The sequence below is a fragment of the Lentinus tigrinus genome (genome assembly GCF_003813185.1).
Source record: "Lentinus tigrinus ALCF2SS1-7 unplaced genomic scaffold L226scaffold_15, whole genome shotgun sequence".
Classification (NCBI taxonomy): domain Eukaryota; kingdom Fungi; phylum Basidiomycota; class Agaricomycetes; order Polyporales; family Polyporaceae; genus Lentinus; species Lentinus tigrinus.
This window is the reverse complement of record NW_027137924.1, coordinates 451,215-473,853: the sequence shown is the minus strand read 5'-3', so window position 1 is coordinate 473,853 and position 22,639 is coordinate 451,215. Positions and strand designations below refer to the sequence as shown.

The following is a 22,639-nucleotide window of genomic DNA, read 5'->3' as shown; positions in this document are numbered from 1 at the left end:
GCGCTGGACGCACCACGGCATCCGGCGCCCTGCATCCGATCGGATCCTCACAGCGAATGCCGGTGAATATGTAATCCACCGATGGGATGGCGGCCATGCGGGCTGGCTGGCGTGCGTCGCGCGTGGAGGGGGAGTCGCGCGCACGGCGACGTGAGGTGTGAGGAGGGGGCATCGAAGTCTGAAGAGCACAGGGTACGGCCGGACGCGGATCCGAGTACGGCGGTGACGGAGAGTCAGGATGGGAAGAGTGCATGGAAGGGGTTATGTGGTCTGACGTCGTCAACGCGAGTGCGTCTCGGCCGCGTGTGGTGTACGTGAAAAAATGCTGAGGTTTGCTGCGTTTGTGTTCAGAAGAACACGGGAGCGGAGGTCGCAGCGATGTTGCGGATGCCCCCTTCAGAGGTAGGCCGGGGGCGCGTTGGAGGCGCAGTCGCCGTGGCGGGGGAGGGACGGCCATTCACGACCTTAGAGACGAGAGCGGCGATGTCGGAGAAGGTCTGCATGATGAGTGCGAGTGCGAGAGTCAAAGTGGTGGAGTGAAAGTTGTCGTCTGACAAGGGAGCACTGGATGCTTCAAAAGGTTAAGTAGTCGCGGAGAGCAGTGCGCAAGATTAGACGATGACGTGCGTCGCGGCGACTGGATGACGATGCTTCGCTGAGGGACAGTGTCGAGGGCTCTCGTTCTTATATGTCCAGGAACGATGGACAGGAGCTGTCAGCCTAGGGCGCGTCGGCCTGGGCTGAACCTTGGTGCACTATGGCTCGAATCAGCAATCATTGTCGTGTCCGCACCGGCTGCGTTTGCGGAGTCAGTCCGGGGAATCCGAATCCGATTACGACTCGGAGGTACGCACCATTGATAGTCTACGGGACAGCCCCAGCTGCATGAAAGAAGCCGTGGAGGACCTAAGCGAGCAGTGCCCCCGAGGTACAATGATGCCGGTCTCGGTCGTCCTCATCGCTAGTATGTACTGATCATCCGTACGAGCAGGGGCGCGCGGGATCGATAGACTCTCGAGGTGCATCGCGGGTCGTAAGCCGGGCCAGAGCAGCCTGTATTCGGCGGAGAATACAACGCCGTCTGCAGACGAAGATCGTTCCCAGCACCGGAGGGATGGAGGAGTCACGGAGGACCGGACTGGCTGCGGTGTGGGTTCCCGTGTGTGCGGTGAGAGTTCGCGCCAAGCTGGCGCCTCGTCCAGGACGCCTGATCGAGATGCGGGATCAGCAATATCCAGAAAAGGCAGGTGAATGGCATACGAGCATCCCAGCTGGCGAAATCGCATGTCCTCCTACACTTCGGTCCTGCTAATTGTTTCGGGGACTTGTAGTCACAGTAACTGCTCGGGTGTAGCGTTCCGGGCGCATCGGGGTGACATTAGCGGTATTCCTGTCGAGGTATGGCGCACATCCCGCAGATGACCACCTATTGTCTATGGGAATACACCAGTCAAAATCGACTGGACATGATGCACGGAAAGATATGTCTCACCAACATGTCAGTTACAAGGGGGTGGCGCCTCGGGCCCGAACATTCCAGGCGGGATCCTCCCCTCAGACAGTCCGGCCTCGCACTGCAGAACGGATGGCATCCCATCGTCGGGGACACACGAGCAACACAACGGACATCCTTCAAAGTTGTGCTCCCTATACTACCCGGCACGGAGCGGGGTGCATGGTAATCTGTAGCAAGGGGCGGTGCGCCACCTGCCAAGTCACCGTGACAGGACCCGGAGCAGGCGCGATACGATGAGCCGCGGTACAAGTCGCATACCGATCGAACGACTTACGTGCGTATACACTTCCTAAGGGCGGAAGGCCCCCATACATTTCACCTCGAGGCCCGCAATTCGAACTGTAGGCGTACCACACTCCCGCGTGCATACAGGAGGAGACCGTAATCCCTCTCGCGCACCGGCACTACGCCCCTCTTGGGACCCCTTCGCGCTCGCCGCCGTTCGAAGAAGCTATTTGCATCCGGCGCCAAGGGGGGACTTCGCAGCTTCGGGAGCGCCTGGAGTGCCTGTGCGCGTGTATGTGCGCCGCACGTATGCGGGTATGCCGTTCCCGGGTCGTCTGGCGAATCGGCGATAAGCATCTACGCCGCAGCAGCTGACCGTCTCCTCCAGCTCGCTGTGGCGTGGACGGCGCGTGTGTGGCACTCATCCTGACTCGTATGCACAGGGAAGACTGAAGTGATTCAGATGATGGCCCTTCTAGCTTGGAACGCTGTCGGACATGCGTGCGCACCGCGGTCTGGGCTGCGGATCGAAAGCCCCGGAGTACAAGAGCAGACTTCTCTGTGTGCGTAGGAGGACACAAGGTGATATCAGACTGGGTCCGACAAGAGAACCTGTGGGTGCAGTACTCACCTAATGCGCAAGCTCCGTCCCACGATAACGCGGAGTAGCTTATGAAGGCACGGGACGAGACTGTATACCACGGAGCCGAGTAGAGCGGCGTCGACATAAAGGGCCGTCGGCTTGTACTGGGGATGATCACGCCTGGACTGACGAAGAACGGAGGCAATCGCACGCGCTCGCTAAACCTGTCTCGGTGAAGGGGTAGGGAACGAGCTGGCGGAGACCGACAAGGATCGGGTCAGAAGGCGAACAGAAAGCGAAGCCCACTCGAGAACCTGTCCAAGAGCTCATCTCCGTGAACCGCATCCCCCTACGATGTGATGTAACTCTCCTGAGCCCGAAAATAGAGACCTTTCACAAATACGGGTTTTGCTGCGTGCATAACACATGGTCAGTACGTGTTCAGACCTTCAGACATGGCGCTCGGAGGATATTGAACTCACAGCATGTCTTCTCCCGCGACTTCTCATCGACATACCCGGTATCTGCCATTCTGCGCGGCTCTCAAATTCACAGAAAGAAGCTCGGTGAATATCACAATGTAAAGAACACAGATGAGAAGCGCTCATTATAAGGAACATACCGAGACCTGAAGAGAGTGGCTTGGAAACCAAACCACATCACCATGTCTTCAAGGCGACCGTGTCGGATCGCTGTGCTGTACGCTAGGAGGCACAAGATTCTTGCAACCGCCAGGTTGGATGTCACCTGGCGTACAGCCAGCGTCGCGGAGACGAGCAAGTCACCGAGTAGCGAAAGTGTGCCGTAAGGGATGCAGTGCCTCTGCCATTATCCACATCATCCGGCCCTTGGCCTCAACTTCTGTACAGCACCCAAATCTGTCAGCTCAGGGCCTGCAAAACACAACAGCACTCACAGACGACTTGAGTGCCTCGCTTCGCGACATTCGGTCGGCATTGACGTGAACACAACGCATACAAAGCAGCACGGGTCCAATGCACGACATTTATTTCGCAGGTAGTGACGCCCTCTTGTGGAGTCAACCCCACTCATACAACTTCTACCATAATCTTCCCGCTGCTTGCACGACCATTTAAGCGTTGCTCGTACTGCGACCGAGAGACTCCGTACCTGTTCTTGTCCGCCTCCATCTCACGGTGCGCCTCCTGAATCTCGGTCCAAGGATAGACCTAGACAGAAACAGTCAACAAAGACATACCAGACATGAGCCAAACGAACGTTACCTTGTGAATGTAGGTGCGGATGCGGCCGTCGCCAGAGCTCCCGGTGATATGGTCGAGAGCTTCGCGCTTGAACCTAGCAGAGTGTGTCAGCATCGGACGTCAAGCGGAGTGCCCCACGTTACGGAACCTTGCGATGAGGTCCGCCTGGTAATCCTCAGAGCGCGCACGCAAGGTCGATCCCTGAATCCTGAGGCGCTTGTAGAGGATGGGTGCGAGGTTGAAGTTCGCAACCTCAGCACCTGAAGTGTGCCGTGTCAGCGAGGCTCCGCAAGCAGGCTTGCTCGGAGCGTGGACCCACCGCTGAGCAAAGCGAGCATTGTCATGCGGCCATCGTAGGCGAGCGCGTCGATGTTTTTGTGCCAGTGCGACTGCCCGACGAAGTCGATGATGACATCGACACCCTTCCCGCCTGTGACGCTCTTGACCTCGTCGGCAAAGTTCTGAATCTTGTAGTTCACGGCATGGGTGGCACCGCTGGGAAGACCGAGCAGCATGTCCAGCTTCCTGCGAGTTGACGCCGTGGCCGTGACCGTGTTCCTGCCCAGCGACGATCAGTTTGCAGAATACGCACTCAAGTGGAGCACGGTAACTTACGCCCCGTAAAATCGCGCCAATTGGATGGCGGCAATGCCGACTCCGGACGCCCCGGCGTGGACCAGGACGTCATCACCCTTCTTGACCTCAGCCAGTACCACGAGGGCCTGGAACGCTGTGATCATCCGAAAGCATGTGAGTTCGTAACTCCTGCAAACACAGACAGCAATACGGCGAAGGGATAGAATTCAGGCTACGGGTATGTCCATAAGCGGACCTTGCGAGGCATCTCGGAGCATAGGTACGGAGCGCGAGGTACCGACGCCGCCGGAAAGGGTCCAGTAACGGGCTGCATACCAGTGAGAAAAACCTCGGGTAAGCTAGCGGCCTCAATCCAAGAGAGGTGAGTAGGCTTCTTGATCAGGTTCCTATGGGGTGCCACGATGTACTCGGCGTACGCTCCCTATGATGATCAGAGGAGGAACCGTCAGCATCACCTGTAGGTTTTTGGGACTAACTATTTACCCCCGCTGCGAGCCCGAATACTTCATCGCCTTCGTGCCACTCAGTCACGCCTTCCCCGGCTTTTACGACATGCCCGGAGAACTCGACACCAAGGATGGAGGAAGCCCCAGGCGGTAGCGGGTACTTGCCCTCGCGTTGAAGGATGTCCATTCGGTTCAGACCGAACACTTTGACCTGATTGTATGTGTCAGCCTTCTATCATTGTCCAGGTAAGATTAGAAACCGGCGACCTTCACGATAACCTTGCCGGGGCCTGGAGAGGGCATCTCAGCCTCGCCGAGGTAGAGGTTGTCCACGGGGCCTTTCCCATCCTTGATAAGAATTGCGCGCATTGTCGTTGGCAATGTGCAGCAGCAGATCGTGGTTATCGGTGAAGCTCTGAAGGTCTCTCGCCGCGAGTCTCATGGTTGTGGGCCGGGTTATAAGGACGATATAGATGTCGTCATGGATGCTCACGAGAGGTCAGATTGGTAAGCAGTCTATCAAGTTCGGCTTCTTGCCCCATGGCGATACTGATGAACAAATCGAACCAAACAGGTCCAGTCGAACTTACTGAACTGAACCCTGTCGAACCAGTATACTGACGCGGCCCGCTTATAGCCTCCTGGCTGTTGACTACGGCCTCCATCTCGTGTCGACTTTGTACGGCGTGTGTGGGCACTTCGAATACGCCGGAGGTTGCCCGCGGGGCGCTCCTCCATGGTTGCTTATCGCATTGACGGGCATAGGGAGTTCCTACGGGGAGCCGTTCAAGCGCGACAACGGCATGAACGAGGACTGGCGTCACACACGCTGCACACCGACCGTTGCTGGTACACGCTTGTGCTGAGAAGTTGCTACACAGTCGAAGGTGAGCTAGCAAGTTCTGATGCGATGTTTTGGATAGGTTCACAATGCATCGGGCCCGGTCATTCATCTGCTCGTATGCTCAAACCCAGCGACAGGGTATCTGCACCCGCATCATAGCGTTACCGGACCTGCGCGCGGTAAGTGCGATCATGATCATAGTGCGAAACATATGATGAGGATCCCGCAGCCGCGCCTCGAAGGTACTGAAGATTGAAGTAGCAAGTGCTTCAACATCTACTGGCTCGGAGCCGCAAACCCTTACGCATTTCATATACTGCGCAGAGCTTCCTGGGTGGCCACGTCACGAACATCAACCTCTAATAACTCCAGCGCCCGCTGAGATGGCAACAACACCTCGCAATACGATAGTACCCGACGCCGCCGCTCCACCTTACCAAACGAAGTCCGGGCGAGAAGTCTGAGACCAAAAGGGATACTATCTCCGGGTCCATTTGAGAAAACCAATTCCCAGAACGCCATCTCCCGGCCCGACCACAGTTGGCCAGCAAAGACTAGCAATGGACGTTCTCCTCCGCTGAACGCGGATGTCAAGGTATACTGCAGTACTGCCCCGCCCCTTCGCGCTATCGTGTTCATTATGATGGCACAGCCCGCGCTGGTACATGCCGCCATATCCGATCCGATGGGCAAGTGTCCTGACATTGACCAGAGAGGCATGGCAGCGTTTCCAAGCCTCGAGGCCTTCCCAGAGGCCCCCGGCACGCCCGATGCAGATTGCCGCTCGTGATTTTCGTTCAGGTTTGGCCACTGTCGCCTTCTTGCGCGGCTCTGCCCACTGTCGGAACACAGCTGCAGGCACTGCCCGGGCAGCTTCAGTGTGTGAGTACGGCACCATCTCTGTCCATGTGTCTGACCCTGCGCGCTGGCCGCCAAGGGGCCGCTTCTCATCTCTGCGCGCCTCCCATAAGCTTCTATTGACGTTGATTGCGCGGATACCTGTGCGTGACGGCTCTACGGAGAGATGCGCTGCCGTGCTCATCCCAGTATAAAGACCCTGCTGCTCCCGAGAACTCGACATTCGTCCGCAGTGACATTCACCCCTGCTCGTTGAGCCTCCGCCCTCCTCCAGGTAGATCCCATAGAAGTCGACTCGGCTAGTCTCCTCTACCAAACACAACTTTACTCCTATCTACCTGCCTTAATTCGGGAACCTCCACCACCCTCACCCCGCCCTCAATTCACCATGTCGACCTCTGCGTTCACCACCCCCATGTCCTTCTCGCAGCCCGCGACGAAGCCCAAGCCTTCCTCGTCCTCGCAGAACATCATCCGGACGAACGCTGGTGCCGTCGCACCCGTCTTCTTCTGAGCGCCCTCCCCTCTCCATGCTGAGACCGGGAGCCGAAGATCTCCGCGGAGCCGCGCGGCGCAACGTAGTGCAGCTTCTTCAAACCTATTCCTGCATGCGCATGCGCCTGCCGCGTCGTCGCGCCTCCTTGCCGCAACGCGCAGCCCGTCGGCCTCCATTCGATGCGGCCCAAGCAGTCATCATCTTCTATCCTACACCACTCGCATAATCCGTACCCGGCCAGGCACGCATGTCTCGTGCAAACCTTCCCCTCGTTCGTCCGGGGAACTGACTGGGACGTCGGGCCCATGGCCATATGCTCTATACGCTACTGCTGCCTACGCGGTACTGCGTGCCGCCCAGTAATCGCTTGTGTAATATTTATGGGATCCCGAAGACGACGCGTATCACCCATTACTTGTAGTACTACTGTATTCACTCTATACGAGCTCCTCCTTTGTAGTCCATGCACCCTCGTTCGCTCCCCCGTAGATCTGCCACGTACACGTACAGCACATGTAATTTCTGTAATTCCCAGCATTGCCACAGTTCTTGAATTCAAGCTCGTAGCGAGTCACTACAGAGATGGGATGCAGGGAGACTGCAACGTTCGGAAAGTGACCTACCTCCGGGGTAGTTTAAGCTCAAGATTGTCTCTCCCTGGTAGGCTACCGAGCAAGCCTGTTTGCCTCGGTCACTCGACCCCCTCAAAATACGCACCCGACTTATCGCAGGCTATCGCTTAGGATCCCCCTTCGTAGGTACATACCCGTCCAATCGTCTGCCTACGGGAGACAAGGGCTATCGCCTACCCGTCGCTCCGTCGTGTTAAGCTCCCGGAGCGCGAAGCCACAGACCACGCGGTGCATTCTGCCACACAAAAACAACTCGGACGAGCCATAAATCGCGCCGACTAACGCCGCTGAGCTGAGATCGCAGCAACGCATCGGGATATCGGGATAATGATTCGGGGCTCAGCATTCAGCGTCATCTGGGGTAAGCTAGAAGCTACAACGATACTTACGCGCGCGCGCTTTGCAATGTGTAAGAAGGGGTTTCCAAGGTCTCTGAGCTTGCGAGCCTGAGGCCCACGGACATGCGGACCCGAGCAACTGAATGATGGATGAGTCGACCACAGGCGACGCGACACCTCGGCCTCATTGTCATCGTCAGCCGCAATGGCATAACTCTCGTGTGCGCGGAGACGGACACGCATATGTCCGAGGGCCGGGATTGGATGGGGTTCGCGGCCTCTGACTAACCAGATCACGACGTCCAGCGTAGTGTCTCGCGATAGGGCCAACCTGGAGGCTGGGGCACCGAGAGCGGCGACGGGGCGACGTAAGTGGGAGCGGGGTTCACACAGAGGCGTGATGGACTTACTCAGACTCGAACCTCATATCATATACTCTGTAAGACGTGCTCAGCGAGAGTGATCAGGGTTTTGGAAGTAGTCCCAGTCCGGCCAGATGCCCTTGTCCGGGATCTCGGGGTCGTCTCTCCACTCCTTGGGGGGAAGCATGTCCAGGCGAGGGCGGACGATCAGGTCGTCGACGTGCTCCTGCAGGTCAAGCGCGCGTGCGTGCAGAGAGTCCGCGCACCCGATCGCAAGCCGCCGCAGGCGAAGACCACTTTGCGCCTGTGCGCGCGACTCGACGATGCGGCGGACACTCTCAAAGTCGTCTTTCGCTGCGCAGTTCTGGACGCACAGGGCGGAGAGCCGAGGACACATGATGGGGTCCCCAGCCTTGGCAGCGAGGACGGCTCCAAGGTCTGCGATGCGGGTACGGTCGTGGAAGAACATCCCAAGCATCGTCACTGCGGGTAGAGCACGCAGGACGGAAGGGACTAGCACGAACGAGGTCGGCTGGCGGACGGCCCAGAGCACGGCCACGTTGCTGAAGAGGGGGTTCCCGGTAAACGCGGCCGTGAGGGCCTCGCTGAGCTCCGCTCTCGAGGTGGAATGAGGTGCGGCGATGTTGAGGAAGAGGCCGCTGTTCGATTCGGGGTTCGACAGCTCCACGTTGAACTCGGTCGTCCAGCCTTGGATGATGGGGCTTGCCGAGCGGGAGAACACACCGAGCCGGGTCAACCGGTCAGCGGCGAGTCGGTGGCATGCCGGCAGTTGCGTTAGAATGGAGAGCTCATGGTGGGTGACGTTGTCCAGCCGGACAAGACATGTGGCTGGGACGTCTATGTGCGAGACCAGCCAGAAGGAAGACTGGGTGAGAATGGAGATGCGGCGGAGATGCTGCAGCGTGACAGTTTGCTGTCGCTGTGTCGGCAGCGACGCGACTTGTCGGGATGAACGGATGCATACTTCTTCCAGCTTGGGACATCGGTGGAGAAGCTGCAGGATGTGTGGGAGGGATGGGGTTCCTTGGATATCGTACAGCATCAGGTGCGTCAAGCGAGGGAAGCTGTCCAACGGAACGATCTTGGCTTGGTGTATGACGAGCTCTCGCATGTCCTTCGCTTCGCCAGAAAAGAGCGAGATCGAATGATCTGGGCTGGGTCCTCGAGGCCAGAGGCGCAGGTCCAGCGTGCATGACAGCAAGTCAGGGCCTACCACCGCGAGCAGATCCTGCGGATCACGACGTCTGGTCCAGTTATCGTGAACGTCCATCATGAGCAGGTGCCGTATACGGGAAGGTTGGTCTCTGAACAGCTCTGCAGTCGACTCTGCATCACCGCATACCTTCACCCGTAGTGCGCTGCTTCGCGACAAGCGGATATACCGCTTGTAAGGGGTATGCTCGCCCTGCACGCCGCATACGACCCCTGCCCATAGGGAAGGTGTGGAGAGGGCCACGTCTCTCCAGTGCTTGCATACTTGAGTTAGGCGGGCGGCGTCCCGAGCTACAGGGATTTGGAAGGTTCGGAAGGATGCGGGCCCATACCGCGGCTCGTCCGTTGCGTATGCGGAGAAGATGCAACTCAGTACCTCGGGAGGCAGGCTGTTGATCTGTGTAGCGGAGTTGAGGAGGACTCCCACTGCCGCGTTTACAGCGAACGTTGTTTCCGTAAGATTCCGTAGCTGTGCCATGAAGTGACCATCGTCAGTATTATATAGAGGAATACACAGAGCATTTAGGAAGCTTACTACGTCGATATATCCTGAGCTGCCACGCTCCGACCTGGAAACGGTATTAGCCAAGTTATCATTCCACATGCCGCACGCTCTACTCTCACCTCTGATAGTTCGGAGTAGGTAATCGATGCACTTGATCCAAGACATCACGCATGGTGTCCAAGATCGTTCGGGCATCTGGGTTCGAAGCCACAGACTCGGAGTTGCGCGGAGAGATTGCGGCGGATCCAGGGTCACGCATGTTGTGCAACTGAGGCTTATATGAGCACACTGCGTGTTAATAACGACTCATGTTTCCGTGCCCGTGCACATACCCCGCGAGTGGTTGGGGATGGAGAGAGGTGGTCGACAGCAACTGGAGAGCAAGCGCCCATTAACTGCATTGTCCGGCGGACGCGGGCCGACGAGGTGCTAGATTCAGATTATTATCTGTTTACTTATGTCGTTCTCAGTGATAAATCTATGATTATCCCAGTTACTGCTGTGAAGCTGAACTTCCAACTTGTTCGGTCTCCTCGTGAAACAGCATCGTCTCCAATTGTTGGCAGACGACGGTTTGCTGGATCAATCGACCATGGATGACAAATTTACACAATAATACCCTACAAATGTGTCGGACAGGCTCAAGCACACCTGGTCGTCACAACGTACTCGACCTCGCTCTCCAGCAGCCTATCAGGATCCACCCTAACCTCCTCCGTCCAGTACCTCACCTGCACCGCATAGCTCCCCAGCGCATCTCCCGCATCCACCACGCTCGTCTGATTCTTCCACTCACGCACCTCCACCCCGTCCCGCACCCACGTCACCTCGTAGCTCTCCTCCACGTCCACCGGCCGCGCGCGGAGGTGTGCAAGGGGCACGAGCGCGAGGTCGAGCGTGCGCTCCCCGGAGGGGCCCGAGGGCGCGCAGCCGACGGTGAGGGTGTCGATGAGCGTGACGCGCCGCAGGAGCGCGTGCCAGAGCCCTTCGGTGCAGACTTTGCAGAAGTTGGGCGTGGTGACGAGGCGCATGAGGCAGTCTTCGTTCGTCGGGCGGTAGGTCGTCGCGTTCTTCTCGGAGAACCTGGTTGCGGGCTTTAGCAAATTCCACTGAGAGGGATGGAGGAGAGGGGGGACGTACGTCGGGTATAGGCTGTAGTGTCCTGGATTGGACACGAACCTGTACGATTGTAAGGCACGAAGCCGTTAATGTGTAGCGGGAGAGGGGAACTTACTCATCATCGTCTCCAAACTCCAGGATCTCTATGCTGCACAGCTGCGCCTCGCCCTCCGCCTCCTTGCTCCTGAGCGTGAACGTCACCTCGTGCTCCCCAGGGCTCAGCGGCGAGTCGATCCTGATGTCGTAGTGCCACCGATCAACGCCAATATCCTGACGAGGGACCCACCCGAGGTCCTTCCCATCCAATGCGACACGCAGGTCCTCCGCGTGCGGTATACCCGAGAGCGAGAACCGGACAAGGTGCCACGTGTAGGTGCCCGAAGAGTTGAACTTGGTCGACCACGACACGGAAGTGTTGAGCAGTGTCCACGCGTATTCCTGCAGCGGCATCGCTGCGCGCTCGACGCGTGGTGCTGCGGCCGTCTCGTTGTGAAGATGGCTGTGAGGGGAGTTGGCCGCCTTTGTTAGCCAATGAGCCCAGGGCACGGCGTCCAGTGAGGTGTCTTGGGCGGTGTTGACGCCAAAGTAGTCTATACTCTCAGCGCCGTCGTACTCCTCGCCGACGTCAATGATGGAATGCCCGAGTTCGTGCCTATTGAGCCACATTGACGATCATCAGGAAGTCTGCCGTCGTCGGCGAAATCTACAGACATACCTGAGGACCAGAGCCCCGTTTGCAAGAGAGGGTGTAATGACTCTAATATGGTGTCAGCCATGACATGCGATCTTGAAAGATGGCTTATCTCACGTGAACTCTCCTCCCAAGCCTAGAGCGAAGGTTACGATCAGGATCGACATGGAATAGGACAGAGTGGTCCATACTTGCCTCCGTATAGAGGATCGTTACCTGCTCGCCGGTGAGTGTTGCAAGTGTATTGGAGGTACGATTCGCTTACCCATAAGTATCGGATAGTCGCATTGGTCGCCTAGAGAGAAGCATGCTTTTCGAGCCACCTCCGGCTTGCTGTACCATACACTCCGGAGTTCGGTGCCGTCTCGATACAGACCGAATGGTGTACTTCAGGTGCGATATGAGTCTAGAGTTCGGGTTAAAACGTAGGCGTACATACTCTTTGGTGTTCCCGCCTGTTCCTATGCCGCTCTGATAGTGATAGTTTGTGTCAGTGCGCGGTGTGTATGCAAAGTAAGCAGTGCTCTTACCTCCTTGCTGGGTGTGAATGCGGCCCAAAAGTTCAGGAGTGGCTTGACAGTGTAGAAGGTCTGATTCCCAGAAATATCTTCTGCCAGGCGACGTGCATCTTCTATGAACTTTGCCTTCTCTTCCGATGTATCTACAATGGTTTGGTAAGGTGTTACGAAGGATCGCCTTATCGCGGAAGATAACGCACATCCATCTGCGAAGAACACCAGGTCCACGCGATTGCTCGAGTCACCAGAAGTAATGAGCGGCTCAACCTCGAGAGGTATAGTCTCTGAGTGAGCGATACCGAAAACAATCTGTTCCGCGGAGAGAGTCGGAGGCGCAATCGTGTGCAGAAGTGTTGGGAAGTCCCAGCCATCCCTTCCTCCACATAAGGCTTCAGCACGGTCCCAGACACGCTCCTCCTCATGAGAGATATATTGGATACGCTCTTCTCCAGTGTGTAACAGCCTAGTCTTTGTATACCCCCCTTCGGGAAGGGCTCTGAACTGCTGAGTCTCACGTAGTGCGAGATAAGTGCATCGGAGAGTATCTGGCCCGCGGTGGACAACAAGCTCGAAAGGTCGCTCAGCAAGTACCGTCAGGGTGAGACATAGAAGATACGCAAAGGAGAATAAACATCTCATATACATGAGAGGCTAGAGTGGTAGTGGTCGCTGGTAAAGGAACGTGTGCAGTTGAGCATAGTACAAGTTCGGCAGAGCGGCCCGCGCCTCCGAGCGCCCAGGACGGAAATCACGATCCTGTGGATGATGTCATGGGCCGAGTGCGTCAGTGGGGATCACTCTGGGGCGTCCTGGCCACCGCAGTCAAACGAGTATTAGAACTGACCATCGTCCTCATCGATCCCCATAACATTCTTCTCATTCACCACCACCATGTCTACCTATACCATCCACGTACGTCGCCCCCATCGTCGTGCTCGTCGGTGCATGCGTTGATTGACTCTCGGCGTGCAGGTTTCTGGCATCTCGGATGCTACCACCGAGCAGCACCTCACTGACTTCTTCACGTAAGTCCCAGGCGCGTATGTGTGACACATGAGCTTACACGACACTCGACGCAGGTTCTGTGGGAAGATCAGCAAGGTCGAGTACAATCAGGAGAAGCACACCGCGACTATCCACTTTGAGAAGCCGTCCGCAGCCAAGACCGCGCTCATGCTCAACGGCGGTACGCTCGACGGTGCACACCTCACCATCACGAGCGACCATGTTGCCGAAGGGAAGGAGGAGGGTGCGCATCACGGGGAACACATTGACCAAAGCGACAAGCCACGCGCAGGCAGTGAGTGTCTCCTTTCCTCTCCCCACACGGATCGAGGACACTCAATGCGGACGCGGCAACAAGTTGCCGCTGAGTACCTTGCCAAGGGATATACCCTCTCCGACCAGATCCTCCAGCGCGCAATTGAGCTCGACAAGCAGCACGGTATCTCGAACAGGTTTCTGTCGTATATCCAAAGCCTCGACACCAAAGTTGGTGGGTCACGCCTGTAGTAAGCCGTGCCTTGGAGCGTTACTGAAAGTCCGCCATCAACAGGTGAGAGGGCACTGGGGCCTGAGAAGACCATCTCCGGCAAGGTTCAGGAGACCCTCGTTAACGCCACTCAGCAAGCAAAGGCCATTGACGAGCAGCGCGGCATCACCAAGACTGCGAGTGACGTGAGTGACCCACTTCTCGCTTATATGCGCGTGCCCCCTGATCCTCCTTTCCAGTACTACGCGCGTGCTCTCTCTTCACCGTTTGGGCAGAAGGTGAAGGCGTTCTACACGTCCACGTCCAAGCAGGTGCTCGATATCCACGAGGAGGCTCGCCGCATCAATGAGGCTCACAAGTCGACCGGCACTTCGACCAGCTCTGAGCCGACCCCCACATCTGCCGGAGTGGGTAGCGCTGCACCTCCGCTCAGTTCCGAGGTTCATTCCGTCGCGACATCGGATGCGACGACCACGGGTGGCGCACCCAAGACGACCGAGGCACCTACAGTCGTGTGAGAGTGCCTTGGGGTCGGGTTTTGGGAAGCACGACGAGTAACTGTATGATATAGTGTATGTCGGACTTGACGTATATCTGTATACTTCTTCATCTATGCATACGTAGGGCAAGCCTTGGAGTAATGTGAGGACACAAGTACGCGCTGATGCTTACCGGCTTTGTCCGGACCGGCGGACCGATGCACTCACGCGAAGCGGCGTTGTTGGTGACCTGAACCTTGCCGTGTTCCTTCACCCACGACCGCCACCAACCTCATGAGGGGTGCAAATCTGCTCTGGATTCTCTTGAATGTCGTCCTCGTGCTCGCTGATGATGTGCGGCGACCATACGAGCTGATTGTCCTGCGAGACACAGACACTTTGAAATGCACGCATGTCGCGTTGCGCGACACACAGCTCTTCAGAGCCCTCCCAGATGAAGGACACACAACAAGCAAGTTCACTGAGACTCCGGGACAGGAGCGCATCAGCTTCATCGCACGCGAGGAAGAGCGCGTCTGGGCTCGTGCCGAGGCTCTCTGTGGGGACAGACACACATGGGACTTCCACACCCTCACCCTTCTTCAGTCTGCTTCTAACTCGAACGAGGCAGAGCAGATTGTCCTGCGCCCGACTTACGTGTGGGAAGACCCGCTCCCGCTCGAGGTCGAGCCGCTCATTACGTCGGGCGAGTCAGACAACCGCGTCGACCTTGTGTTCTTCGCGGATGGATGTTGGTAACCTTCGTGACTGTTGTGGATGATACGTACTCATGGGACGAGTGTAGATACCTTCGAGGAGAAGGGAAAGTTCATCGAGGATGCCTTCCGGCTTGCTGAGGACATCTCGGGCAACCAGACGTTCTACACCGTCAAGCCGTTGCTGAACTTCTGGGCGGCGTTCACGCCTAGTAAGGAGGTGTGTACGTTCCTCCAACTGGTAGTCCGTATGTTGCACTGACCTTCATGTCTCCAGAGCGGGATAGGGAGCGGGGGAAAGCCCAAAGAGTAAGCCGCTTCTACGCGGCATGTTGGGACGTCGCTGACGAACCGATAGCACCGCGTTTGGTTTGTACCGGGATGGGACTGAGCTTCGAGGCGTGTACTATAGCAAGCCGGAAGTCGCGCGCACGGCATGCTTCTCCCTTGGAGACCAGTGCGACTACCCTATCTTGATGGGTAAGTACTGTCCCCCCGTGTCTAGGGATGCACGAATCCGAACTAAGCATAATGCGCCGGCCTCGTAGGGAACGATCCGCTCTATGGAGGCAAGTATGGCAAGCTTGCTTCTGCACGATAACAGACTAACCGGTCTGCACACCCATAGGCCTGGGCGGAGAGTTCACGTCAGTCGCCGTCTTCCCATTGAAGCTTGCATGTGCTCACATTACACTCGCCTCGCCGTCAGAGTCATCACCCCCTCGCTAGCAAATGGCCCCTTGGTCCTCAGGTGGGCAGTCTCTCAAGTTAAGCGGAGCCAGCGGTGCTGAGCCTTCCAAAGGCATGAACTTGGACATTCTATCATTAGGGTGGGCGAGGAATACGACGGCGGGTTCGCCTACTTCGGCGTGAACGCCGCCCACAACACCACGCTTGACGCGGTCCCCTGGTCCCACTGGCTCACCAACTCCTCTGCTAGCGCCTCCACCGCCCACACCCACGTGCACGACCATGACGACCACACCCACGTCCCGAAGGCAGCCCGCGTCGAGCGGTCGGTGATGCCGCTGCAAGACTACGCGTGGACGATGCTCAACGCCTCCGCGCCGTGGTCGACCACATTCAACTCTTCCGGCACATACGCGTGGCACCTCGTCCGGTTCTCGCTCTCGGGCCTCCCGAACGCGCCGGATCTGCTCGTCGAGCTCGACGGGAAGGATCTGGGGTGGGTCCCTCGCGAGGACATCGGCGTAGACCGGTGGCATTATGATATTAAAGTCAACAAGACGCTGAAGGGCGGCGAGCACGAGGTCGTGTTCACGCTCAAGAACAAGACGAGGGAGGGAGAGGCGCAGCTGTGCAGCGTTGAGATACTCGAGTTTGGAGACGAGAGCGAGTGAGTCCTTGCCGTGGCCTGGATGGTCTGGTGATCATACCCATGAGACTGACATCTACGTACGTATCAGGTTCGTCTCGACTCCCGGGCACTACAGCCTGTACCCCACGTGCGTACACCTGCCAGCGTTCAATTGGATCATCCAGCCTGATGCACGACATCGGGTCTTAATCCAGGTTCTCCGAGAAGAACGAGACGAGCTACCGCCCGACAAACGAAGACTGCCTCATGCGCATCGTCACCACGCCCAACTTCTGCAAGGCCTGCACCGAGGGGCTCTGGTACGCCCTCCTGCGGCGCGTCACGCTCATCGACGACCTCGCCGTCGGCTGCTCGCCCGCCGGGGAGCGCACGCTCGACCTCAACCTCGTCCCGCTCGCCCACCTCCGCGAGTGGCCCGTCGGCGTGGAGGAGAGCTACGAGGTGACGTGGGCGCGGGACGGGATCGAGGTTCCGGAGTGGAAGAACCAGACGAGCGTGGCGGACGAGGGCGGGGCGCTGGGGAGCTATGCGGTCAAGGTGAAGTATTGGACGGAGGAGGTGAGGGTGGACCCGGATGGGTTGTTGGAGAGCGAGGCGGCGTATGTTGCCACGACCAGATGCGCTTGAAGTTGGGTTTCAGAGTACTTATGTCACGCCAGCTTTGTGGCCACTGCCTTAGGCTTTTATTTCCTGAACCTGGACATCATCTGACATACGTTGCATGTTGAGATGCGGTAACTCCATCTGAATCTGCTGAAGGAAGAAAACATTCGCACGCCCTCCTGTGAGTCATCCCAGCACCGGTGAGCCACTCTTTAGTATCGCCCTCCCCGATCCTCCCTGAGACGGAACTCGTTCAGGTGGTTCATCAGCCTTCCTTCCAGCCAAGGGGGCCACGCATACTCGTCGCCTGTCTCGCCACGAAGGACAGGAGGAAGGACTCGGCTAAGCGAATACTTCTCAGCGTACACGTTCTCTTCGTAGACCACCAACCCCGGGCCTAGCTCCACAGCGGCGCCACGCAATGTCGTTCTGACCTGCGCTGCAGATATGTAGTCGACTGTCGTAGAGTTGTGAGTGTACTGGCCCTTGAAGCACTGAATGTGGAGGTGCGGAATCTCGGGACGCGAGCGCAGTGCAATACGCAGATTGTCGAGGGCATCTTGAGTTCTGACCGGGACGTAAGCAGTACGGAGGAGTGGGAAGGATGTCGTGGATATCGGGTACAACCCCAAGAGCGGCGGCAGCCTTAGCCCGTTCAAGTCGGCGGGAGACTGCTGGCTCTCGGGAGCCTGGAGGTCCCTCGCATCGATGAAGAGTGTCTGGATGTTGCGGAGCGCACACAGAACGCCCAATCCGTCCCAGGTCTCGTCGTTGCCCGATACCCAGAGCGTACGCGCGTCCACGAATGCAGGAGAGGAGAGAAGATGGCCGATGGCAGAGAGCATCGAACCTTGGCTTCCGCTTCGAAGGACCATGGCCCGGACGATGTCCACTCGGATGCCGCCAAGGCCGCGCCCATTGGTCAGCTGAATGGACATCTGAGGGTCCCACCCGGGCGACAGCCCGTACGCACAATGCACTCGAGGTTCATCCAACCGGAAGGGTTCGAGGTATGATGTGAGGAAGGATATTTGTGCAGGAGTACAGGCATCGACGCGGATGTAACAGCTATCCGGGAGTCGCAGATGCTTGAGAAGGAAGACGGGCAATCCCGTCTCACGAACGTCTTCATTGCTGTGACTCGTCACCCAGCTAAATGTCGAGAAAATCCGGAGATGGTGCAACTCCACGACCGGAAGGGACTTTGAGGACGAAATAGAATAGTAATCAGTGTCGTGATAGTAGTCATCGCCTTGATAATCATCGAATAATTCCTCCTCGTCAAACGAGTAGTAAAGCTCGTTGTCGGCAGCGTCATCGTCGAAGTCAGTTGTGGGAAGACCGTGAATGACTGCTTCCTGAAGCATGGGCGTTTGGGACAAAAGATGGAGGATATCGTCGACAGAGCACGGCAAAACAGTGTTGCTCAGGTCCATCCCATACCAAAGGCCAAGGTGTGTGAGACTTGAGACTTGATTCGCGCAAGGAAGAAACATCGTGTTCGTGAGCGAGAGAACCCGAAGGGGTAGTGGGCCTCCATGGAACAGCGGGACCATTCCGTGCCAGTACACGTTCTTGGCAAGGCCATACTCATGTTCCATGGAGCGCCAGATCACCAATCGCTCGACCGAAGTCATGGGGAAGGATATGTAGGCAGGAATCTGTCTCGCGCCTTTGCTGGATGAAAGCGAGCTGTGGATTTGGAACTCGGCAACTCGATGCTCTTGACCCTGCAACACATCGAAAGGCTCGGTATCATCGTAATGAACCGAAAGAACGCCGTGTTGACGTCGTGCGAGACATTTCTTGGGTTGGTCGAAATCGAGGGAGGGGGATGGTGGCATAAGGTACAACGTCGCCCATAGAGCTGAATGATCCAGTGCGAGCATGCGCCATTTGTGGCACACCATGGTGAGGTTGCGCAAGTCAGCTGCACCCTTCAAAGCCTGTGTACGGCAACCGTTCTCCAGCGGCCAGAAGCACGAGTGTGGAACTAGGAGGAAGATCTGGAGAAGGACCTCGTTTGGGAGCATGTTCACTCGGCACCGTGAGTTGGATACTTGATTCAGTACAGATAGCGCCTTCTGCAGGTCATTGTATGCGGTCCGGACCTTATAACAAGCGGTGAGGTTCTTCCTGTCTAGCTAATCCCCATGTGGAAGCACACTCACGTCGTCAATACTGGACATTGTGTGAAAGAATCAGTTGGCTTCATAGGCGCAACAGAAGCACACGAGGAATAGTGCTCACCTCGCATGGTCAAAACTACCGGAATTTTCGAGCTGAAGTGCCCGTTCCGTTAACTCCTTGATCGAAATGAACAGTCCTCCTGGAGAAACCATCGAGTCGTCGAGTGGCGTCGGTAGTGTGGTGGTTGGTGGTCCGACCTGCTGACCGCCGGGAGCATAACGACGTCTCAGATTCAAAGCTCCGATGACCAGTTTTGTAATCGGAGAGTGGGCAACCCGTAGCGGAGCTGCAAACATTCAATGCCCAAATTGAAGGCAATCCCCGATTGGGTTGCCCAAACTACGCAGTAGTATTCACCAGCTAGTGTACTGCCTCCACCAGTAAGAGTACGCACTTACCTGCACACTGCACCTCTACGCGCGTGATGATACATGGACAAGGTCAAACAAATTGAGATATACAGTACCTCGGCGACCACCCCCACATGCTCGCACTCGCGCACGATATCGATGTTAACATCATCGCTGTACGGAGGCGGCAGTAGCGGCAGCGATGCGCGAGTGCTGGTATTGAGTCAATAAGGGTTATATGCTTAGAGTACCGGGGTATTAACGAGCGATAGGTTCCAACAGTGCCAGCATCCAACACGACGCAGCAGAGCCAAATGACCAGATGATCCAGAAGAAAGGACGCGAGAACGTGAAGCGGAGGATAATAAGTGAAGATGGTAAGGGGGCGGTCGTACATGGGAGAGACGTGGCCGGAGGAAGGAGGGAAAAGCGGGGCGGAGGACAGATTAGAGGTAGAACTTGAAGGGGCATCAGTGATGGGCGGAAGGGGAGCGGGGTCGACCAAGCTTTGGGGTCCGTGGTGGATTTGGGCACAGTCGAAGGACAAGAGGGAAGGTCGGAGAGGCGCGGCGCGCCGTACGTGCAGTGGGCATGAACAGACATCCTAGTAGTGACAAAGCGCGGATTGAGAAAGCATGATCAGTGATAGATGGGCTGTGTGGGCAGTGAAAACTTGAATGCGACTATACTATGCGGAACATGAAAGGTAAGAACAAGAAGGACACTATAGACGACAGACAGAGAGACGCGGAGGCAGTACCTGGATGCACCCCGTCCGAAGAGGAGAACAGAACGAAGAGAACGCACGCAGATGCGACGAACCGACATATCACATAATAACACATTTGCAACAACCACCCGAGTCTTCCTCGACCACAGGCTGCTGTTCCTGCCGCTGAGGTTGTAGCGTTCCCATGGGCTGCATAGCCTGCACGGATGGTGGAGGAACCCCAGTGTCAGAGGATGCATAGTGGGAGAAAGGAGGTGGCGACTCGGCACGGCGGTCGAATGACTGGGGAGTTGGGGGATGGGGGAAGCCCGAAGCAAGACGGGGGTCGGGCGAAGGTACCTTGAGCTCCTGTGTCGGAGAGGTCGGCTTGTGCCCGAACTCATCCATGGGAATGTGCTCAGGGTTTGCGCTGTACCGTTTCCGGTACTTCGTAGGATCATATCCGAATGTCCCGGGTGCCTGGAAGACAGGGAGTTAGTGAGATGCGGCGAAGAGGCCGGAGATGATGTGCTTACAGGCTCGATAACAGGCTCAACTTCCTTCGGCTTCGGGCTACCATCAGCGGTTTCATAATGGTCTTGCAGACCCTTCTTCTTCGCAACAGCAGGAAGAACGACCTATGAAGCAGTGACTGTAAGATCGACACACGACGAACATGCAGCTTATGGTACTCACGTCGTCCCAATTACCGTTCGCGGGCCTAGGTTGAGTCCACGTTGGAATCGCGTCTTCATCTCCTTCGGGCATGGGATACTGCCCGATCGACCGACGGTTTTCCTCGTTCTTGTTCCCTTGCCTCCTCTGCATGGACGACGGAGGTGCCTTGGGCTTCTTAGAGGCCGATGCAGGCGTGGAATTCGCAGGACTCTTCGCTCTCCGCTTGGCGGTGGGAGTGGATGGGGTCGGAGGACTGTTGGGTGACAGGGCCTGCGTTTTGGACGAGGAAGCGGAACGCGGCACCTGAGGTGAAGAGTACGGTGGTGAGGGACCATCCATACCGGATTCAGATGCACTGCGTGTAGGTTTCGAGGGGGTGGGAGTCGTGGTTCGAGAGCGTGAAGCGGGTTGGGGTATTCGACTACGGGTTGTGTTCTGGGTGGTACGGCTCGTAGGCGTATCACTGCGGTCCAGAGAAGGTGAAGAGATGGAGCCGTTGGGATGTGGTAGTACGTCTTGGGAGTAGTAGTCGTCCACATGATCCTCGTACCCGTCATCCTCGAAGTCCGTGGGTGGCCTCTCATCCATCACCGCCTCCACACCCACATCCTCCTGGTCGATGTATATACTCTCTCTCGCCCCTACGCTCTCTGCACGCTGTCGTGTTCGCGCCCTACCGTTGGGCATGTCCCGACCCCGAGAGTTCGAACGCGAGCGAGATGAAAGGCCGCTCGGTGAATGCTTCACGGACGCCTTCCGCAGAGTGTGGCCGTAGTTCGCTATATCAAGCATCTCCTGGCGCCGAGCCACGCGCAGCTCCCCGACGCCTCCGTTGCGCGCGACATCCCCGCGGTACCAGTGCTCGAAGGGATGCTCTTCCGACTCTGAAGACATACGTTCCGGTGTCTGGCGGCCGTAGTCGAAGTTGCTTTGGGAGGAAGAGAGGGAGTTGGGAGGGAATGGCGCTTGCTCCTGGAAGATATCAGACACGTTATGCCGGGGGATCCGAACTGTGGAGCGCGAAGTCTGTGAATTGGCTTTCAACTTCTCATCGACCGGGTAGAGCTGGGACTCGGAGGGCTCTGCGTGGTGCCTGGAATAGCCGGCAGAGCCATTCGCGCGGCCATTGTAGCCATTGTAAGTCGACTGCGCTTGGCTGGACGTGCTGCCGGTCCGGGCTCGCGAGACAGGAATGCGCGTGCCCTTGGGGACATTACCGGGAGAAATAGGTCGTGTGTTGTCAGAAAGGGGTGGTGAGTCTGCGGAGGGGGAGGGTTCAAAGGGATATGGTTGTGAAAGGGCGCGGGCACGCGGAGTGGGTCGTGAATGGGCACCTGCATACATCCCTCCGGAAGATGAATCCGCCGTCCGTGAGGATTGAAGACTTGGTCGGGGGATCGCACTCGGCTTAGACTGGTAATTTGAGGAAGTTGACGCCCCAAGTTCCGCGACATAGTACTGGCCCGCGAGGTCTTCGTTCGACGTGATCGAAGCGGCAGAGATGCGCTTTGAGAGGACGTTACTTTCGTCTTTGAGGCCTGTACGCGACGTCAGCGATCAGCGACTGACTTGACGTGCAGGATATTCATTTACGTTTGCGGAGCGCAGGCACAACCTCGTCCCAAGCTGGTTCTCGAGGCAGAGCTGATTGGGCAGTAGCAGTTAGGGCCATTGGCCAGAAGAAACGGGAAAGCCAAACAGCGTGGAGGCTGCCTTCAGGAAGGGAGAAGTAAGGAGGGAAACGAAGGACAGCGGGGGGAAGGGGGTCGTCGTCGTCCGGAGGAGAGAGAGCGTCGAGCGCGACGTCGAGCAACGCCCAAGTGGCTGCTGGGCGCTCCCACAGGACTCTTATTGGCGACTAATTCCCACTTCTTATCACCACCTAGTGATCCCGACT

The 22,639-nt window shown here is 57.3% G+C and overlaps 9 protein-coding genes across 9 annotated transcripts; 2 read left to right on the top strand and 7 right to left on the bottom strand.

Annotated features, from left to right (window-relative positions):
* Positions 1–645: 645 nt before the first annotated feature.
* L226DRAFT_92977 (uncharacterized protein) lies at positions 646–1,436 on the bottom strand. The gene has a single exon (XM_067687347.1). The coding sequence runs from the start codon at positions 1,284–1,286 to the stop codon at positions 834–836; it is 453 nt and encodes a 150-aa protein (XP_067534591.1). The 5' UTR covers positions 1,287–1,436; the 3' UTR covers positions 646–833.
* A 184-nt stretch (positions 1,437–1,620) lies between these two features.
* On the bottom strand, positions 1,621–2,593 carry L226DRAFT_93009 (uncharacterized protein). Its single transcript, XM_067687348.1, has 3 exons — positions 2,373–2,593; positions 1,791–2,300; positions 1,621–1,683 (listed from the first exon to the last, which is right to left on the bottom strand). Exons 1-2 carry the CDS (start codon positions 2,467–2,469, stop codon positions 1,921–1,923), a joined length of 477 nt encoding a protein of 158 aa, XP_067534590.1. The 5' UTR covers positions 2,470–2,593; the 3' UTR covers positions 1,621–1,683; positions 1,791–1,920.
* A 714-nt stretch (positions 2,594–3,307) lies between these two features.
* L226DRAFT_535909 (quinone oxidoreductase) lies at positions 3,308–5,071 on the bottom strand. Its single transcript, XM_067681010.1, has 9 exons — positions 4,858–5,071; positions 4,628–4,801; positions 4,460–4,565; positions 4,163–4,277; positions 3,867–4,105; positions 3,696–3,807; positions 3,569–3,641; positions 3,456–3,514; positions 3,308–3,401 (listed from the first exon to the last, which is right to left on the bottom strand). The coding sequence occupies exons 1-9, from the start codon at positions 4,957–4,959 to the stop codon at positions 3,374–3,376; spliced, it is 1,008 nt and encodes a 335-aa protein (XP_067534589.1). The 5' UTR covers positions 4,960–5,071; the 3' UTR covers positions 3,308–3,373.
* A 2,982-nt stretch (positions 5,072–8,053) lies between these two features.
* On the bottom strand, positions 8,054–10,211 carry L226DRAFT_92901 (uncharacterized protein). The gene is made up of 5 exons (XM_067687346.1): positions 10,191–10,211; positions 9,978–10,132; positions 9,889–9,922; positions 8,169–9,822; positions 8,054–8,096 (listed from the first exon to the last, which is right to left on the bottom strand). The coding sequence occupies exons 2-4, from the start codon at positions 10,115–10,117 to the stop codon at positions 8,209–8,211; spliced, it is 1,788 nt and encodes a 595-aa protein (XP_067534588.1). The 5' UTR covers positions 10,118–10,132; positions 10,191–10,211; the 3' UTR covers positions 8,054–8,096; positions 8,169–8,208.
* A 176-nt stretch (positions 10,212–10,387) lies between these two features.
* On the bottom strand, positions 10,388–12,857 carry L226DRAFT_509855 (uncharacterized protein). Its single transcript, XM_067678231.1, has 10 exons — positions 12,387–12,857; positions 12,199–12,329; positions 12,108–12,139; positions 11,934–12,055; positions 11,864–11,884; positions 11,786–11,804; positions 11,693–11,734; positions 11,093–11,629; positions 10,999–11,037; positions 10,388–10,941 (listed from the first exon to the last, which is right to left on the bottom strand). The coding sequence occupies exons 1-10, from the start codon at positions 12,829–12,831 to the stop codon at positions 10,500–10,502; spliced, it is 1,830 nt and encodes a 609-aa protein (XP_067534587.1). The 5' UTR covers positions 12,832–12,857; the 3' UTR covers positions 10,388–10,499.
* A 125-nt stretch (positions 12,858–12,982) lies between these two features.
* On the top strand, positions 12,983–14,342 carry L226DRAFT_509852 (uncharacterized protein). The gene is made up of 6 exons (XM_067678230.1): positions 12,983–13,098; positions 13,159–13,211; positions 13,266–13,486; positions 13,550–13,681; positions 13,742–13,863; positions 13,918–14,342. Exons 1-6 carry the CDS (start codon positions 13,078–13,080, stop codon positions 14,194–14,196), a joined length of 828 nt encoding a protein of 275 aa, XP_067534586.1. The 5' UTR covers positions 12,983–13,077; the 3' UTR covers positions 14,197–14,342.
* An 86-nt stretch (positions 14,343–14,428) lies between these two features.
* L226DRAFT_535904 (uncharacterized protein) lies at positions 14,429–16,951 on the top strand. Its single transcript, XM_067681009.1, has 10 exons — positions 14,429–14,908; positions 14,963–15,093; positions 15,151–15,182; positions 15,232–15,353; positions 15,422–15,442; positions 15,502–15,520; positions 15,583–15,624; positions 15,676–16,230; positions 16,301–16,339; positions 16,407–16,951. Exons 1-10 carry the CDS (start codon positions 14,452–14,454, stop codon positions 16,837–16,839), a joined length of 1,851 nt encoding a protein of 616 aa, XP_067534585.1. The 5' UTR covers positions 14,429–14,451; the 3' UTR covers positions 16,840–16,951.
* Positions 16,934–19,706, bottom strand: L226DRAFT_92810 (uncharacterized protein). The gene is made up of 3 exons (XM_067687345.1): positions 19,066–19,706; positions 18,987–18,996; positions 16,934–18,926 (listed from the first exon to the last, which is right to left on the bottom strand). Exons 1-3 carry the CDS (start codon positions 19,299–19,301, stop codon positions 17,028–17,030), a joined length of 2,145 nt encoding a protein of 714 aa, XP_067534584.1. The 5' UTR covers positions 19,302–19,706; the 3' UTR covers positions 16,934–17,027.
* Positions 19,707–20,184: 478 nt separating this feature from the next.
* Positions 20,185–22,414, bottom strand: L226DRAFT_464509 (uncharacterized protein; the record flags this gene model as incomplete). Its single annotated transcript, XM_067675863.1, has 4 exons — positions 20,185–20,544; positions 20,601–20,702; positions 20,761–22,280; positions 22,336–22,414. 4 exons carry the CDS (start codon positions 22,412–22,414, stop codon positions 20,185–20,187), a joined length of 2,061 nt encoding a protein of 686 aa, XP_067534583.1.
* Between the last annotated feature and the right edge of the window lie 225 nt (positions 22,415–22,639).

Coding starts and splice junctions, on each gene's coding strand:
- L226DRAFT_92977 (XM_067687347.1), bottom strand. CDS start 1,286: ATGCGATTTCGCCAGCTGGGATGCTCGTATGCCATTCACCTGCCTTTT.
- L226DRAFT_93009 (XM_067687348.1), bottom strand. CDS start 2,469: ATGTCGACGCCGCTCTACTCGGCTCCGTGGTATACAGTCTCGTCCCGT. Junction 2,301..2,372: donor GGACGGAGCTTGCGCATTAG/GTGAGTACTGCA, acceptor CTACGCACACAG/AGAAGTCTGCTCTTGTACTC.
- L226DRAFT_535909 (XM_067681010.1), bottom strand. CDS start 4,959: ATGCGCGCAATTCTTATCAAGGATGGGAAAGGCCCCGTGGACAACCTC. Junction 4,566..4,627: donor TATTCGGGCTCGCAGCGGGG/GTAAATAGTTAG, acceptor TGATCATCATAG/GGAGCGTACGCCGAGTACAT. Junction 4,278..4,459: donor ACCCGAGGTTTTTCTCACTG/GTATGCAGCCCG, acceptor GGATGATCACAG/CGTTCCAGGCCCTCGTGGTA.
- L226DRAFT_92901 (XM_067687346.1), bottom strand. CDS start 10,117: ATGCGTGACCCTGGATCCGCCGCAATCTCTCCGCGCAACTCCGAGTCT. Junction 9,923..9,977: donor CCTACTCCGAACTATCAGAG/GTGAGAGTAGAG, acceptor TACCGTTTCCAG/GTCGGAGCGTGGCAGCTCAG. Junction 9,823..9,888: donor GCTCAGGATATATCGACGTA/GTAAGCTTCCTA, acceptor TTCATGGCACAG/CTACGGAATCTTACGGAAAC.
- L226DRAFT_509855 (XM_067678231.1), bottom strand. CDS start 12,831: ATGTATATGAGATGTTTATTCTCCTTTGCGTATCTTCTATGTCTCACC. Junction 12,330..12,386: donor GGTGTTCTTCGCAGATGGAT/GTGCGTTATCTT, acceptor AAACCATTGTAG/ATACATCGGAAGAGAAGGCA. Junction 12,056..12,107: donor ACAGGCGGGAACACCAAAGA/GTATGTACGCCT, acceptor TCGCACCTGAAG/TACACCATTCGGTCTGTATC.
- L226DRAFT_509852 (XM_067678230.1), top strand. CDS start 13,078: ATGTCTACCTATACCATCCAC. Junction 13,487..13,549: donor CGACAAGCCACGCGCAGGCA/GTGAGTGTCTCC, acceptor CGCGGCAACAAG/TTGCCGCTGAGTACCTTGCC. Junction 13,682..13,741: donor AAGCCTCGACACCAAAGTTG/GTGGGTCACGCC, acceptor CGCCATCAACAG/GTGAGAGGGCACTGGGGCCT.
- L226DRAFT_535904 (XM_067681009.1), top strand. CDS start 14,452: ATGAGGGGTGCAAATCTGCTCTGGATTCTCTTGAATGTCGTCCTCGTG. Junction 15,183..15,231: donor AGCGGGGGAAAGCCCAAAGA/GTAAGCCGCTTC, acceptor ACGAACCGATAG/CACCGCGTTTGGTTTGTACC. Junction 15,625..15,675: donor AATGGCCCCTTGGTCCTCAG/GTGGGCAGTCTC, acceptor AGCCTTCCAAAG/GCATGAACTTGGACATTCTA.
- L226DRAFT_92810 (XM_067687345.1), bottom strand. CDS start 19,301: ATGTTTGCAGCTCCGCTACGGGTTGCCCACTCTCCGATTACAAAACTG.